The sequence below is a fragment of the Delphinapterus leucas genome, chromosome 1, assembly GCF_059928025.1.
Source record: "Delphinapterus leucas isolate spDelLeu-1000000601 "Yukka" chromosome 1, BTC_Dleu_Yukka2, whole genome shotgun sequence".
Lineage (NCBI taxonomy): Eukaryota > Metazoa > Chordata > Mammalia > Artiodactyla > Monodontidae > Delphinapterus > Delphinapterus leucas.
Genome location: NC_143129.1, coordinates 27,339,216 through 27,355,710, shown reverse-complemented (window position 1 = coordinate 27,355,710; position 16,495 = coordinate 27,339,216). Strand labels below are relative to the sequence as shown.

The window sequence follows — 16,495 nt, the reverse complement described above, 5'->3', positions numbered from 1 at the left end:
CTGGCTCGGAAAATGAGGGTTCTCTTCCGAGCAGCTCAGACCTGTCTGCCTAGATGAGGATGAATTTGTTCATGCAGCATCTGGACGTGACAAGGGAGGTGATTTAGGCAGGTGGGGTGGGGAAGAGATTGCTAACCCCAAAGGAGACCCTTATGGAGCAGGGAAATTACCAGCTGTGTTTACTCTGTGATTAGATGGAGAAGGGCTTGTTCATTTCAGTCAGCCTAAAGGGCGTGTTCCCGGGAGGCTCGGGGAGAAACCAAAGCAGGGAAAACAATCTCATGAGACCCCTGCCTGAAGATGCTGGATCCACTATACCCGGCATGTATCTATCCAACCACTGGGCATCTTATACCTGTGGGTGTTTATTCATTCACTGCCTTCTCCTTTTTTGTCTGTTGTCAAATCTCCCTCTGCCTCTGTCTCATGAGGACCCTTGTGATTGCATTTAGGGCTACAATAATCTCCCCATTTCAAGATCCTTAATCACCACTGCCAAGATTGTTTTTCCAAATACGGTATGTACTGTTCACAGGTTCCAGAGTTTGGGACTCAGTAACTTTGGAGGACCATTTCTCAGCCACTCCCCCTCCCAGTTTCAAAAATCACTGATGTTCCAGATCCTTAGGGTAAACCAGGCCTCGGAAATTGGAACCCTGAGAAAAGCGATTAATGCAAGATCCCAGAGCCCATTTCCCTTCTGAGATTAGAACCCACAACTCTTATTCCCCAGGCCTTCTCTTTCTGGTCCTGGTTCCTAGGAATAACCATGACTGGCACTTCCTGAGTGTTTCTTATGTACTATTCAAAGCAAATTCCATGTACTATCTCATCACCCTTCCAAACAACCCTATAAGGTAGAGCCTACTATTACCTTTCGTTTTACAGGTGAGAAAATTAAGGGGATGAGAGGTTAACTAACTTGCCCAAGGTGACAGAGCTAATTACTGGTGCTGTTGGGCTAGATACCCAGGCAAAGGCCAAACCCTTCACTTGTAGGAGGGACACCTTTACTTGGGGTTACTCTGATCCACTCCATGAATCACCCTTCTCTGATATTTTTGTCCTTCTAGCGAATATGGAACTAAACTTTTCTGGAAGGAAAGGAGACCCCTCTAACCCCTTGCCCTCCTGCTGAGAACCAATTCCTTGGAAAATACTGGCTTCAAGCTGCCCAATAAGACCTCTCATCTCAGCTGATGGGACCAATGGGAAGTAAGCAGGGTCTTGCAATGAGATGGGGATGGATGTCTGTGATCCTAATGGATTTCTCAGGCTAATGGCCTGGGAGGGGCCCTGGAAGTTTCCCAGCCTCCAAATTGTCTGCTGAAAGCAGAAGGGGAGGGTGGGGCAGATTCATTTGCACCTTGGGTACATATCTGTTCCTGGCTGTGACTCACTTCCCTCTGGAGCAGGGCCTCAGGTGAGATGTTTACCTGTTCCACCTCCCGTTCGCACTGCCTTACAGCTCCCCTCCCCGTGGGGCGGATCTCTGACAGCACAGAGCAGCTCTGCCCTTCTGTCTACCCCACGGAGCCCTCGACCATGGCAGCACCGGTGGCTAGAGCATCCAAGCAGCAGGCGGCAGCTGAAGGTCTTGGCTCCAACCAGAAAGCCGTGAAGTACTTGGGCCAGGACTTTGAGACCCTGAGGCAGAAGTACTTGGACTCAGGGGTCCTAGTTAAGGATCCAGAGTTCCCAGCGTGCCCACCAGCCTTGGACTACGAGGATCTTGGACCATGCTCCCCCCAAACTCAAGGCATTGTTTGGAAGCGGCCTGTGGTAAGGAGATGGGTTTGCTGTTGAGTGTCAGGATGGAGGGCCCTCGCTTCTGGTCAAAAGTAGCTGAGGGAGAAGTTATGGTTCTTGGCCCTATGTTCTTGTAACCCGTATTTCAGCCTACCCCCACCCCTCCACTTTAAAAAACATCTTTTCAGAGGTGATAAGGTATAGAGGGAAGAGCATGCACTGGCTTTGGAACCAGACAAGTTAGATTTGAATCCTGCCTCTGCCTGTGTGGTCTTGGACAGATAATTGCTGGGATCCTCAGTTTTTTCATCTGTAAAATGGTGCTACTGGCATCTTATTTTTCAGTGTTGGTACAAGGACTGGAGATAAAGGTCAGAGCACAGTGCTTGGCACATAATAGGCGCAGAAGGCATGGTAGCTATTACATAGGACCCCTGGGCCAGTGCAAGATGGAAAAAACCAATGCTAGAAGTAATCAGTCCTGGGGTACACTGTGACGTCGTTGCTGAAGTGTGCAGGGTTGCGAATTGTCATTGTTCTATTGAGGCTAGGGAGTGGAGAGGTGGGGCTGGGGGTCTGTGAATACAGATGGGAGTCAGGGACTCTGGGATGCTGTCACTGATTACCCACCCCCCCGCCAGATCTCAAGGGCAAGGGATGTAGAACCATCCCCCCAAAACCTGGGCCCATGACCTACTGCTCTGTGACCCTTGTCAGTGATTTACCCTCAAGGATAGGAGCCCCCCACACACAGAGTGGTTGTGAGAATTGAGATAATCCTTTGAAGCGCTCTGCTCAGTGCCTGGCTCACAAGTCTCATAAGAGAACACGCTTTGCGACCCTTGGCCAGGGGGCCGTTTGTCTTTTAGACCATGATGGGAAAATCAAGCCATGGTCCTTATTTTCTTGGCAATGGTTGAAGAGGGAGGATAAGGAGAGAATAACTCCTTGGATGTGGTCAAAATCACCCTTTAACTCCAGCTATCTCTACCCCTTCTGTTTTCATCCTATCAATTTTACACAACAGTTACCACCTCTGAGCATAACTCCTTTGCCCTTCTTCCCTCCAGCCCCCCATAGCCATCTTCCATGCCCCTCTGGAACCTATGTGGGTGCTCTGGGATGTTGGCAAAATCAAGGTTGGGAACCATGGTTTTATATTCTAGTGTCAAGAGTTGGCAGCCACATTTCATTTCAACAGACAGTTTTTTTAGGCCTCTGTTTTGGGCCAGGCATTGGCTATGCCCTGTTTAGAAAGGTGGTCGGGGAGAAACTGAGGAATGAGCTGGGATCTCGGCTCTGAGGGAGATTGTGGGGAGGCAGATACATGAATAAAGGATCGACATCCTGGGCAGAATGTAGGAAGTGCTAACAGAGGCATCAACCACGGGCATGGCAATGCGGGATGTCAGGACTGAATGATGGAAAGACTTAGGGGAGCAGAATACATTCGAGTGGAACTGAAGGACCCCAAGGAGCTTGGGGGAGGGGAGATGGATATCGGGGGAGGGGAGAAGATTTCACTCTGTGACCAAAGTCAGGTATCTTTAGCCTTTGCCTAGTTTTTCTCTTTCATTTGAAATTCTTAAAGCCCTCACCTCCTCAACCACATTTCACGTTCTCCCCTAAACTGTGTCTTTACCTAATCTCACTGTCCACGTAAATATGGTAATTTCAGACTGGAATGCTGATTTGTGCCTGTCAACAAAATGCTATAAAAGCCAGACCATGAGGTAGTAGAACCTGATTAATGTGGAACTGAAGTACTCCCATTATTGGGAGTTTTCAGATGAATAAATAAAAGCTTGTCAGAATGTACCCTCTCCATCCCCAGTCATCAGTGAAGGATTCTCACTCAGCTGCTTTTGGCCAGGCTGTGCTCACACATCACACGATACATTATAGGACCCAGTTTTATCCTCTAAGATCTTACAGATTATTGAATAGACTCCTGAGTTTGTAATGACCCTGATTCTATCTCTATCGGGGATGTGCCTTGGAATCTGGGAAAACTTAGCCTGTTCCTAAATGCTTCATTTCTTTCTTTCCTTGAAGTCTCTCAGGGGCCTGTAGGAAGGTTGGGGTGTCCAGAAATGAGGTGCACCAATGAGTTCATTTGCTCTTCTTTCCTCCCCTTCCCTCCCCTCCCCCTCCCCCTCCCTTCCCACTTCCTCCCTCCCTCCCCCTTCCCCCCTCCCTCCCTTCCTTCCATCCTCCCTCCCTCCCTTCCTTCATTCCTTCCTTCCTCCCTCTCTTTCTTCTTTTCTTCTTAAATTGTGGTAAAATACACACAACATATAATTTACTATCTTAACCATTTTTTTTTTTTTTTTGCAGTACGCGGGCCTCTCACCGTTGTGGCCTCTCCCGTTGCGGAGCACAGGCTCCGGACGCGCAGGCTCAGCGGCCATGGCTCACGGGCCCAGCCGCTCCGCGGCATGTGGGATCTTCCCGGACCGGGACACGGACCCATGTCCCCTGTATCGGCAGGTGGACTCTCAACCACTGCGCCACCAGGGAAGCCCTGTTAGATTTTTTTTACCCATATGCACATATTTTTTTTTAATAGAAAACAAGTTAATGATTTTTTTTAATATTTGGAAGAAAAAAAAAAAAGCCAGTCCAAAGGCACTGTCTTGGCCCATTTAGGTAGGAGCTAGCAGCTTTATACAAGGCTGTAGGGCTGCCACTTTGAGGTGGGTGAGCAGGGAAAGTGTAGGTCAGATGTGGGAATGGAGCTGAGTTCTCCCCTCTGTATAGGACACTTCCTGACGCCTCATTGTTTCCATCAGCTCACGGGGTCATCGTTGAGTCAAGTATTTAATGAGCGTCTACAGGGCGCAGGGCATTTTGTTAGAGTGTTATACATTGGCCTCATCCTCTCCCTGTAAATAGGGGTGTTGTCTGAATGGGTGAGATCACAGTTCCTCATGTCATTATCTCAGCCTTTGCCTTTCTCCTACCCTCCCCCATACCCGCTTTCACACCCACACACCCACACAGTATATATAGCGATAAAGAGCTGGCCGTGGGCACCACCTCCTGCTCTGCCACCCCTGGCTGTGTGACTGTGGGTCGCTCTCCTGCCTTCTCTGGGCTTCAGCATCCTCAGCGATAAAAGGCGGTAGGTGCAGTAGATGTTCTCCTAGGTCTCTTCCATGAATTTTGGGACTATCACGTTCTTTCACTCTTGCTGCCACCATCTTGTGACTTGTGTTTTGCAATTGCTTTCCTGAATTTTGGGACTATCACGTTCTTTCACTCTTGCTGCCACCATCTTGTGACTTGTGTTTTGCAATTGCTTTCCCGATTGGTTTCAGGAATTGTGTCCCAGCCCTCAGTTTATCGTTGGTGGAGCCACGCGTACAGACGTTTGTCAGGGTATGCTAGGTGAGTAACTGGGGAGAGTCCTGTTTGATTTGGGAGAGGGCAGGCGTGTATGTGTAATGAGTAACGTCAGATTACGCTGTTAGAGTTGACCGACTACATTATGTCTGTGACTTATCCGTATGGGTTTGTGTTTTGAGACCGTACTCTCCATTCTGGGTCTGGAATGCTGGAACTATATTTGGTTCCTCCTAACAGGAGATTTTCCATAGGCTCATTTAACCCCTTTTAGTGCTAGAGTCACGAGCCAGAATTATAGGCACGCAGTAGATAACCATGCTGTGCTGTGTTTTGATAGTAGTGACCTTTAAGTGGATGTAATTTGCCCTGTGGAATGGCCATGTCTATATAATTATGGGCTGTCATAATACATGCTCTTAGCATGAGTAAGAAAAGAAGAATCCCAGCTTTCCAGCCAAGCTTCTTTCCAGCCCGGAATCCTGGGATTAAGAACCTTCACTTCCCAACCTTTCATATTCCCTCCAAATCAGGCTTAGTTAAGTTGAGGAAATAATTTATTTTGTACGTTCTAGCCTTAAGTTTTGGAAACCGAGGTTCTCCTTGATAGCAGATCAGCACCGTTGATCTCATAAGCCCTCCTGATCCCAGGGCATCACAGTTTCTTCATTGAGTGGGACAACACTGACGTTTTGGGGACAACACGGCTCTGAATTGAATTCGCTGGGCTTCCAAACGGCCAGCCAGTGACAGCTGCAGGAAATAGACCTGGAAACGAAGGCAGGAGGAGACAAATCCTATTGGCTGAAAATTAGCCAAACAAACAAAATCTCAGCATCCATGCGGCACCAATCACCCTTTATCCTTCAGGAGATTTCCCCTCCATCCTTTTTCTCCTTGTTCCTCCTGTTCTCTTGAGCCTGTGGGAAACTTTTATGATTTTGAATCACCGGCATTTATTTTAAATGCTTCCAATGTTCTCTCTTTGACGAGTATAGCCGATATCCCCTTAGCCAGAGCTCATGGTGCGTGAGCACAAAGCAGTGAGAACGATTCGGGTACCACACAGACGCGAGCCCTGTTCCCTGAAAGCCACAGTCTCCTAAGCCTTTGTGTGAGGGCTCACACAGGGGTAGCGTTCTGACCTTTTATTGCTCTGGATGACTGTGCTGTACCTTTTTACTTCCAGCTAAATATTTAACCTAATTTAGCACATGTCTCAGGGAAACACAGCTTCTAATCTATGCTTTTAACAGCTTCTTGTTGTAGATGTTTTGACTTTGGCAAAGGTATTTAATAAGTGTCTTTTAATTGATCAACTTGGATAGATCTTCCTTTGAATAGTTTTAAGCTCAGAGAAAAGAAGGGTTCCCAAAAGAGGCCTGAGCGTTACCATGGTGAGCGTGCGCTGCTGATGGAGCCTGCAGCTAGAGGAGCAGTAAATGAACCTGATTCTCCGAATCCAACTCACATCAAAGTGAGGGGGCCACGCCGTGGAGGCTGCTCCGGGTTAGCCCTGCTGCAGTGGTGGTTTTTAATGAGCAGAGCGGAAAGGGGTTGTTGAGTCCAATTTCCTGAAGGATGCTGGGTACGGGGCCGGAGGGCCTGTGGACCAGACGGAGCCTCAACATGTATCGAAGTGGGTGCCTGCACACCAGGCCTGCAACTCAGCACCAGGGTGGTTGCCAGGAGCTAAGTGACAACAACCTGTGTGGCTTGTGAGTCTTGAGCTCGGTGACGTTAACGATGGGTGGATCATGGCGAGATTAAGAAGAAAACTTCCTGATCAGAGAACCAGGGGGTGTCATGCTGCACCTGTTGAATCAGGGTGTGACAGGGATTCATGTTTTTCAGTGCCTTTCAGGCTTGACACAGTCCAGCACAGTGCAGTGGGGTCTGTTCCAGGTTTAAAACATCTTTGTTATGATTTTTTATTTATTATTATTTTAAAAATTTATTTATTTTATTTATTTATTTTTGGCTGCATTGGGTCTTCGTTGCGGTGCGCGGGCTTCTCATTGCTGTGGCTTCTCTTGTTGCGGAGCACGGGCTCTAGGTGCGCGGGCTTCAGTAGCTGTGGCATGTGGGCTTCAGTAGTTGTGGCTCGCGGGCTTTAGAGCGCAGGTTCAGTAGTTGTGGCGCATGGGCTTAGCTGCTCCGCGGCATGTGGGATCTTCCCGGACCAGGGCTCGAACCCGTGTCCCCTGCACCGGCAGACGGATTCTTAACCAGTGCGCCACCAGGGAAGTCCTGTTATTATTTTTTAACAGTTGATCTATATAATGAAAATGATGTCCTTTACACAGATTTGTGTTACCGTGATTTTATTATTATTTTGAATACACACTGTTCAAAAATGAAAACAACTGAAAGGTCCACCGTGAAGGTTCAGCTTCCTGTCTGTCTCCATCTATTCCACCGCTTGCTGTCCTGGAACCTTTTTTTTTTCCTTATCCTTTCAGTGTTTCTTCATGCAAATTCAAGCAAGTCTAAATACGTATTCTAATTTGTATCCCCTTCTTGCCTTGAAGGCAGCACACTGTAAACATTGTTTAGCACCTTTCCATTATTTGTTATTATTTTATTAAATAAACTGTCTTGGAGCTCTTTCCATGTCAGCGTACGAAGGGCTTCATTCCTTTGTAACCACTCAGAATATTGCAGTCCATTGCAGTGCGAAGTACCAGTTGATTTAGCCTGTCTCCTACTGATGGACACGTATTATTTTCTCTCTTCAGCTATTATACAGAATGGTGCAGTGAATGTCCTTCTCCGCGGTAGTGTGTGTGTGAGGGTTTTTGTCAGCAGGTTTCAAGTGTGGCTGCTTCAGTCACCATGGAATATCTTTCCGTTCTATTTGATTCCCAGTGCTTAGTGACCTCATATTCAGTCCCACTATCACCACTGTCTTATCTACTCTGAGGAAAGGGCCCGGGACAATCATTTACACTTTAGTGTGAATTTGAGTCAGTGGGCTACCAGAGGATTTGTATATTGAACATTATCTCCAGAGCATGAAAGAATTGTACCGTTACATCTTTAGTTACACCAACTCCCACTAACTTATTTCCTTTTGGTATGAATGCAGACAATGAAGCACAGTAATAGAAATCATGGATTATATTCATATTACATTACAATTGTTGCAAATAATTCAAAATACCACATATTCATCATTACCTCATAATTATGGTGCTTATTAGTCGCCACTCCAAAACTTTTATATAGAATGTTAATAAAGAAGTACGAACCTTACCATATTCTAATGTTAAAAACATATTTTGATAACTATTTCAACGTAATTATATTATATATATACAATGTATTTCTCGCCAAGCCAGGCTTCATCCTTGCCATGTGAGCCCCTTGCCTCCCACCAGAGCCTGTGCTCATGTAGAGTCCAGGAGCTAACTTTCTTTGGAGACATTATTATAGGAAGAAAGACTGGGAAGCCTGCAATGCTAAAGTTTCAATTGCTCCAGGTAATTCTTACTGTGTAATATGACTTTCTGTTGGGTGACTCAGTCTCTGCCTGAGGGCGGTGTGGTTTGCCTCCACAGAAGTAATCAAATGGGTATCTGTTGATGAAACAGCCCCCAGATAAAATCCTTCCCTGGATCCCCAGGCCTGGAGTTCTTCACCCGGACACACTGAGGAGGGGTTCCCTGCAGCTGCAGCCTTACCACGCTTGGTCTTCCTGGCAGAGCCCACGCTCACCAGATCTAGCAAGGGCCACACACACAGCATCCCTCCAGTGTGAGGAGATCTCAGGGCCACACCATAGTGAGAGGGAATAAGTTGTTAAGTGTGGGATTATTCCCTGTCGGGCACGTCTGCGGTGCCCACTTCCAGCGAAGGCTCATGGTTGGCGCATCACACAGGGAACTGCAGGCACCTCGCTTGTCCCTCTGCTGCCTGTCCCAGCACCGTCTGTCTCTCCTTTGCATGTTGGCCCATGCGTGTCCCTCTGAGGCCTCTGTGTCCACAGAAATAGATTCTGTCCCACCACGAAGTACATGCTTCTGGCTTCTTTCACCCGACGCGGTAAGTCATGACTCTGGACTGGCCAGGACTCCTTTAGTCATTGGCTTCAGAAGTTCAACCCAACCAGCTTAAAGAAAAAGGAGAAGTTATTGGCTCATCCCACGAGACCATGGAAAGGGAAGGGCAGTGCTGGCCTCGAGAAGCCTGGATCTAGGGATCTAGGTGTTCCTGGAGCTCTCTCTGTCTGTTCTGTCTCCACTCCACCGTCTTCCATGCCAGGCAGGCTTCACGCAGAAGGAGAGATGACCACTAGGGTTCCAGACTTCAACTTGGTAGTATTGCAAACCACCTTTGATTTTACAAATCTCAGAAAAAGTCTCTGATCTGGTGGTTGGGATCTTTGCCCACTCCTTGGGTTCAGTTATTTCAGCCAGAGGGGTGAGGTACCATTTGATTGGCTCAGCTTGGGTCATGGGCTTTGCTCTTCTGACTGCCAGGCTCCCCCCAAACCACAGGGGGGTTCTCCAAAAGAAGGGGGCAGTGTGCAGTGGGCTGACAGAACGGAGAAAGTGTATCTCAATATGCCAGTGGGGTGGCGGGGACCAGGCCTGGCCAGACTGTGCTCTCCCCGCCCCAGGTCACCTTGGTCCTGCCATCTTCTCCCTGCCCCTGAATCCATCACCCTGCAGTGCTCCGGGACATGTCCCTCCCTGAAGGCTGCTCTCTTTCTCTGGTTCTGTGCTACCAGCCGTGCCTAATTCAGCACCCCGGGTGCAAAGAGCCCCCCAGGGAGACCTGGGTCTTCATGGTCTGCCTGTGGCTTCACCACCTCAGTTTGCACAGCTGTACAGTGGGCTTGTAATCAAACCCAGCCTGCCGGGTGGTTGTGATGAGTAGAGAATTGACACGGCTCCTCGTCCGCCCGGAAGTGGGCACTGCGACGGGCAGAAGGGGTTGTAATAACCCTGGGAGCCCTGCCTGTGTGCTCCATGGGACTGACTCTCTTCTGCATCTCTACAGTCCACCATGCCTGGGGTGTAGCAGGGCTCCGTGAATGTTTACTGGACTTCTGATCTGTTACCTAAACCCTTTGCCTTGTATCACTATTAAATCATGAAAACAGGGGTATCTTAAATCAGAGCCTACTTGTGTTTTTTTCTTCCTTCTTTGCCAATATCACTCTTGGCCATCAGGCTGGATCAGGTATTTCAAATAAAAAAAAAAAATCCCATCCTGGGGACTCCCCTGGTGGTCCAGTGGTTAGGACTCGGCACTTTCACAGCAGGGGGCACGGGTTCAATCCCCGGTTGGGGAACTAAGATCCCGCAAGCCAGGAGGCACCGCCAAAGGAAAAAAAAGAAAAAAAATTCCCATCCTGAAGGTGACTACATGTCTTTATTATTTTTTATTTATTTATTTTTGCAGCACGCGGGCCTCTCACTGTTGCGGCCTCTCCCGTTGCAGAGCACAGGCTCCAGACGCGCAGGCCCAGCGGCCATGGCTCACGGGCCCAGCCGCTCCGCGGCATGTGGGATCTTCCCGGACCGGGGCACGAACCCGTGTCCCCTGCATCGGCAGGCGGACTCTCAACCACTGCGCTACCAGGGAAGCCCTCCCCTGTATTTTTTATTGTTTTGTGTTGGGTGGTAATTGCTAATAATAGGAGCCTTATTGAAGGCTTTTCTCTGCAGCCTGGCACCAAGCTAAGCACTTTCATAGATTATCTCCTCTTTATCTTTATAACAACCCCAAGAAGTAGCAACTGTTTTATGCTATTGCCCTGTAAGTAGCTGCTACTAGATGAGGTAGGTCAGAAGGTGAACCAAACGTTAACGAGGGGTGGGGGAGGAGTAGTGAAGGCAGATGGAAAGTGGGGATATGAGGAGAGGCTAAGGAGAAGCTGTGTGTGGTCTCAGGGGAGGAGAGAAGGCTCCTGAAACTTCATGATGGTCTTGCCCAGGAGTCTAGGGCGCAGTATTTCATATAGGGGGATAATCCCATTTGCTTCGGCTTCCGAGGGCTCTGCAGGGTGTGGAGAGGCAGGAAGCTAATCGTCCTGCTGCACTAGACCTGGCTCGGACACTGACTGACCTTGAGACGTCACGCAGCTGCTCAGGGCCTCAGCTGTACGGATCTGGGAAGTGGGGATTAAATGCCCCCTTCACCCGGTGCAGAGCCTGAGAGGCTCAAATGTAGGAAGACACTCTCCTTTTTGGGGGGATGCTGACGAAGGGGGGGCCTTATGTGATTTCAGGGGAATTCTTGGAGGGTGAAGGGCTGAGCTTCGGGTGCCTTTTTATTTTCATCTCCATTTTGAAAGAACGCACCCGGCCCAAAAACTGTTGCATTAACCTACTTCGGGATTTGGCAGGATTTATCAGGGGCCAGGCATGCACGGTCCATTAGCCCAGAGTACATCTGCAGGCTCCAAGAAGGTGCAGAGAACAGGCACTTTACACGTAACTCAGAGCGGGAGGTGGTAATGCTGAATGGACCCGGGCAGAGCAGGGTCCATTGTGACTTGTGAGTGTGACTGGTTCCCAGACGCGTTTCCTTTGACTCCGAGTCTGTCTGAGGGAAAGAGACCACTGCAGACAGAGCCCGAGAGCCACCACCTACTAGCCCAGGAGACACTGAGGCTCCTGTTTAGCCCTGGATACGGGAAGGCCACTGGCGTTGTCCCTTCTGAGCAGAAGTGTCGCTTATCGTGGGAGACTTTCCGAAAGCTCGTCTCAGACAGCGCCTCTGGAGTCCCCGTGATCTAAAACTGCTTTCACCTTCCCCAGGAGCCCTGCCTAGGGAAGTGGGGAACTAACTAAATTTAGTCCAGTTCAACTTAAAACTTTGTCCAACCCAGTAGTTGAAACAGTCTTTTCTGGCGTAACTCGGTCCCTTTTGGGAAGGGAAGACTCTTTAGTCCTCCAGATTCTTCTCCTCTGTCCTCTCCTCCCCAAGATGGCCATATGGGGCCTCCTGTGCACTGGCCATGTCTGCTGAAGGGGTGGTTGGTCTGCTTCCTGCCCTGCCTTCTGGTGGCATCAGACTGGTGGCCTCTGTCCTTTAGTTGCTGAGGCCACAGGGGAACTCAGGGGGTTTCCTGAGTGTCAGCCAAGCACCTCTGTCCCTCACGGCTCACCACGCTCTTAATTCTGTGGGGGATGCCCACGCCTTCTCTGGTGCAGAGCTTCTCCCCACAATGGTTTTCTCTCTGAGTCCCACCTGGGGAGGGTCCAGGAGGCCCTGTCCTCTGGGCTCACCTCACCCCATTTGGGCCCCTCCTCCTTGCTCTGGACTTTTGAAGCCCACCTCTTCCTGCCCATCTCTCTCTGCCCTCCCTGAAGCTGTATTGGCAAGTGGGGTCAGGGTAGAGGGAAGCTGGCTTACCCACAGGGGACCATTAATCAAGATACTCAAGAGGCCCCCTAAAAATATGTCTGCTGCTACATGTACATCCATGTGCATCTTTTATATTTTTTATGTCCTGATGTCCTCTCTTCCAACTGGAGGTTGATATTTATGTATATTCTTAAACATCTCTCTTGTTGCAAATAAGTCCTTTGTGCTTAAATGATCCTATACAATAAACTGTGAGGTACAAACCCATTTTACAGATTAGAAAACAGGATCGTAAGAGTTAAGGGTTGGCTACAGGTCACTCAGCAGACAAGTCAGGGCCTGAGGATTTAAACCCGGGCTTTCTCAGGGCAAAGGCCATGTTATTTTGACTTTTCTAAGCTTGTTGGCTCCCCGAGGGCAGGGACCACGCCTTTTACGTCTCTCTTGTCCCAGTGTCCTACATGAGCAATGATTGCTAAATGCTGGTGAGTGGTGATGACATATAAGAACTACTTCCCAATCCTGAAGGAAGGGAACCTCTCAAACATATGTTTTCCAAGGAGGGTTGGAGGCTGGTACGAGATAGGGGAGATTTACAAATGATTCAAAGAGGACAGGAATGTAAATGGAGTGTTCTGCTAGGATGTAGGGGATGTGAACATGGCTGATTCACTCACTCCCCTCGCCCTGTGCACAGCCCGGCCAGCCTGGGTAGGCACTGCTCCAGGGAGTGATGTGGCTTGGGGGAGCAGGTAACAATAATCTCAGAGTGAACAGGAGCCCTGAGGATGTCAAAAGGCCACTGCAGAGCTGGAGCCAGATGTCTATCTGTGCTCCAGGGCTAAGCCTGGGGAGAGGGCAGAGGGGTGTCTGGGATGGAGGCTGGCTGCAGGAAGGGGGCTGGGGGGATCCAGTGGAAATGATGTCGTCCAGTTTCAGAAATGTCTAGCTTTGCCTCTGCTTGTGGAGGTGAGGGCTGGCATCTCTATGATTTGCAGGGAAAGAGGAATGGCAGAATGACATAGCTCAGAGGGGTGCACAGGGGGTCAAATGGTCACTCTTCCAAATCCAGGTGGGTGGGCCTGAGTCTAATCATGCTACACCCGAGGTCTTGAGATGAGCACATGTTGGAAGCTGGGTAAGATGACACCCTACTCTGGCTTGGGTGCTGACCTTGATGAGCGAGCCAGAGCCTTCCTTTGGCTGTTATAATTTTCTTTAACCAGAGCAGACAGGAGTGAGAGAAGGAAGGGGGAAGCAGAAAGTGGTTCCCAGAAGACTCTAGGAGTAATAGACTAAAGAAACATCATTATCATTCTTGTCACTGACGTTTTCATCCTGCGTGGTTGTTGAAAACCGGAGACTTACGCAAAGCCGTTTTGTCCAACCTCCCTCCAGTGCAGACTTTCCTCGACCCCTGATTTTACTGTGGTTGTTCTGGCTCCTGCGGGGGAACGATCCTCCATCCCCCAACCCCGGGGATGTTTGGCAATGTCTGCAATCATTTTACGCTGTCACACTGGGAGGCAGGTGCTGCTGGCATCTAGTGGGTAGAGGCCAGGGATGCTTTTGAACATCTGTAGTGCACAGGAGAGCCCACAGCACAGAATTATCCAGACCAAAGTGTCAGCAGTGCTCAGTTAGAGAAACCTGCTCCAGCTGGATACGCTAATGTTATAGGAGCTTTGTAATTTAATTTCTTGTTCAGTTTTAATATTTTTTCCTCTTTTAATTGAAGTATAGTTGATTTACAATGTTGTGTTGTTTTTGGCTGTCCAGCAAAGTGAGTCAGTTATATATATATATATATATATATATATATATACATATATACTCTTTTTCAGATTCTTTTCCATTATGGGTTATTACAAGATATTGAATAGAGTTCCCTGTGCTATACGGTAGGTCCTTGTTGTCTAACTATTTTATAAATAGTAGTGTGTATCTGCTAATCCCAAACTTACAGGAACTTTATTAACTAAGATAGTAGCTCTAAATTCTCAGTCTGGTTCTAGCCTTTAAAAAATTTTTACTGTCACATTTCTTTTTTAAAAAATTAATTAATTTATGGCTGCTTTGGGTTTTCGTTGCTGTGCGAGGGCTTTCTCGAGCAGGGGCTACTCTTCGCTGTGGTGCGCAGGCTTCTCACTGTGGTGGCTTCTCTTGTTGTGGAGCACGGGCTCTAGGCACACAGGCTTCAGTAGTTGTAGCACGTGGGCTCAGTAGTTGTGGCACATGGACTTAGTTGCTCCGTGGCATGTGGGATCTTCGTGGACCAGGGCTCAAACCCATGTCCCTTGCATTGGCAGGTGGATTCTTAACCACTGTGCCACCAGGGAAGCCCCTGGTTGTAGTCTTATACAGTATTAATGTATGCTGTTTTATCTCTCCCTGTTTGAGATATCAACTGCAAAATGGGCTAAGCCATGAGACTTTCTTGCTGGTAATTAGGATATGAATTGTCAGATCCCATCTGACACTTTGCTACCTACATGACTTCGTTCAAGGAAGCATTTTGTGCTGGGGCCTCCAGTCAGCTCTCGATCTAGCCTGAGAGATGGGAATTGTCAACAAAGCCAGCACGGCCGCAAGTGTGTGTGTATGTGTTTTAATGTCGCCAAAATGGCAGGAACTGAATGCCGAGGACTGGAAAAGGCAGGTTCACCCACGGGAGGGAGGGGAGGAGGGAGGCTTTGGTGATTGCTTGGCACTGATGTGCAGAGCGAAAACAGCAGCCTGAGTGTGAAACACTGCAGCTGCCTTACTGCGAAGAGGGGACAAAGGAGGCCTCAGCTGTGGCAGAACATTAAAGATGGATTTTTGGAACACAAGCACACATTAGCAGGTCAGAATCTTTGCGTTACATTCAGATGTGCAATCATCATGGCATTCTTTACCTTCCTCGACTGCCCTCGGCTTGCTGGGGAGCTCTAGTTTGCACTGACCGTGAGTTGGGGGGAAACGTCAACTAGCCAATAAAAGGTATTTTCTGCCTCTGCCTGTTTCGGGCTCTTGTCTCTTTTGGATAAATATTCCTCCTTCAGCCACTCTGTTTGGGGGCTTTCTTGCTTCTTCAAGGCTGGCCCCTCTCCGGCCTCCCCAGGACAGTGCCTGCATGGAAGGAAAGGCTGAACGTCCCCCAGCCTATGGGAGAAGAGTGGCTGGCCCTTGGGTGCCCTCTGCTGTCCTCTGGGTCCCGCTGGTCTCCTGGGACTAGCATGTGGTATGGTCTGTTCTGCTGGTGCTGTCGGGGTCCAGTGGACCTTCCCTGGCTGACCGAGGCCCGACTCAGTGCGCTGTCACGCCTCGGGCCTGGCCCTGAGCCACGCGGTCGCCATGGCCTCTGTGGTGGGATTGACGTGCCTTCTCCCTGCGCTCAGCTCAGTCACTATCTGACGGCAGAGGGAGACTTGGGGGCGCCCTTTACCACCTTCTCTCACCTTCTCTCCACCTGAGCACTCCGTGTTGCCATTTTTATTCTGCTCCCACGTGCCCCGTGGGAAGCAGGGCGTAAATCCTCTCTGCTTCGGCTTCTCTTTAATCTCTCTGTGGTTTTTCTATTGTACCTGCTCCGGCCATTGTTCAACCTCAAGGTGGAAGAGGGGCGATGCAAGCAGTTCCAATGTCTGACCTCTTCTCCTTTTTCCCGTCCTCTCTCCTGCTTGTAGTCCAGAAGCATCTCCACTTCCCCCCTGATGTCTGGAAAATTCTCTTAAGTCATAGCCCAAGTTCTTGCTACCTAGGGTTTGTCATAACACTAGGTGTTTAGATCATCAAGCTTTGATAACATGTAAATGGAATTTTTGAATTTAGAGTTTTTTGTTTTTTTTTTTAAGAAAACCTGACTCAGGATTATTATTTCTTTCTTTCTTTTCTTTTCTTTTTTTTTTTGCGGTACGTGGGCCTCTCACTGGTGTGGCCTCTCCCGTTGCGGAGCACAGGCTCCGGACGCGCAGGCTCAGCGGCCATGGCTCACGGGCCCAGCCGCTCTGCGGCATGTGGGATCTTCCCGGACCGGGGCACGAACCCGTGTCCCCTGCATCGGCAGGCGGACTCTCAAGCACTGCGCCACCAGGGAAGC

General features: G+C 49.1%; 1 protein-coding gene across 1 annotated transcript in view; it reads left to right on the top strand.

Moving 5' to 3' along the window:
* The first annotated feature begins 913 nt into the window (after positions 1–913).
* The window catches only part of CAPN8 (calpain 8), a 63,505-nt gene continuing 47,923 nt past the window's right edge, over positions 914–16,495 (top strand). The window contains 2 exon segments of the mRNA XM_089907167.1: positions 914–1,782; positions 5,070–5,139. Coding sequence (XP_089763293.1) covers positions 1,429–1,782; positions 5,070–5,139 — 424 coding nt within the window. The 5' untranslated portion in view covers positions 914–1,428.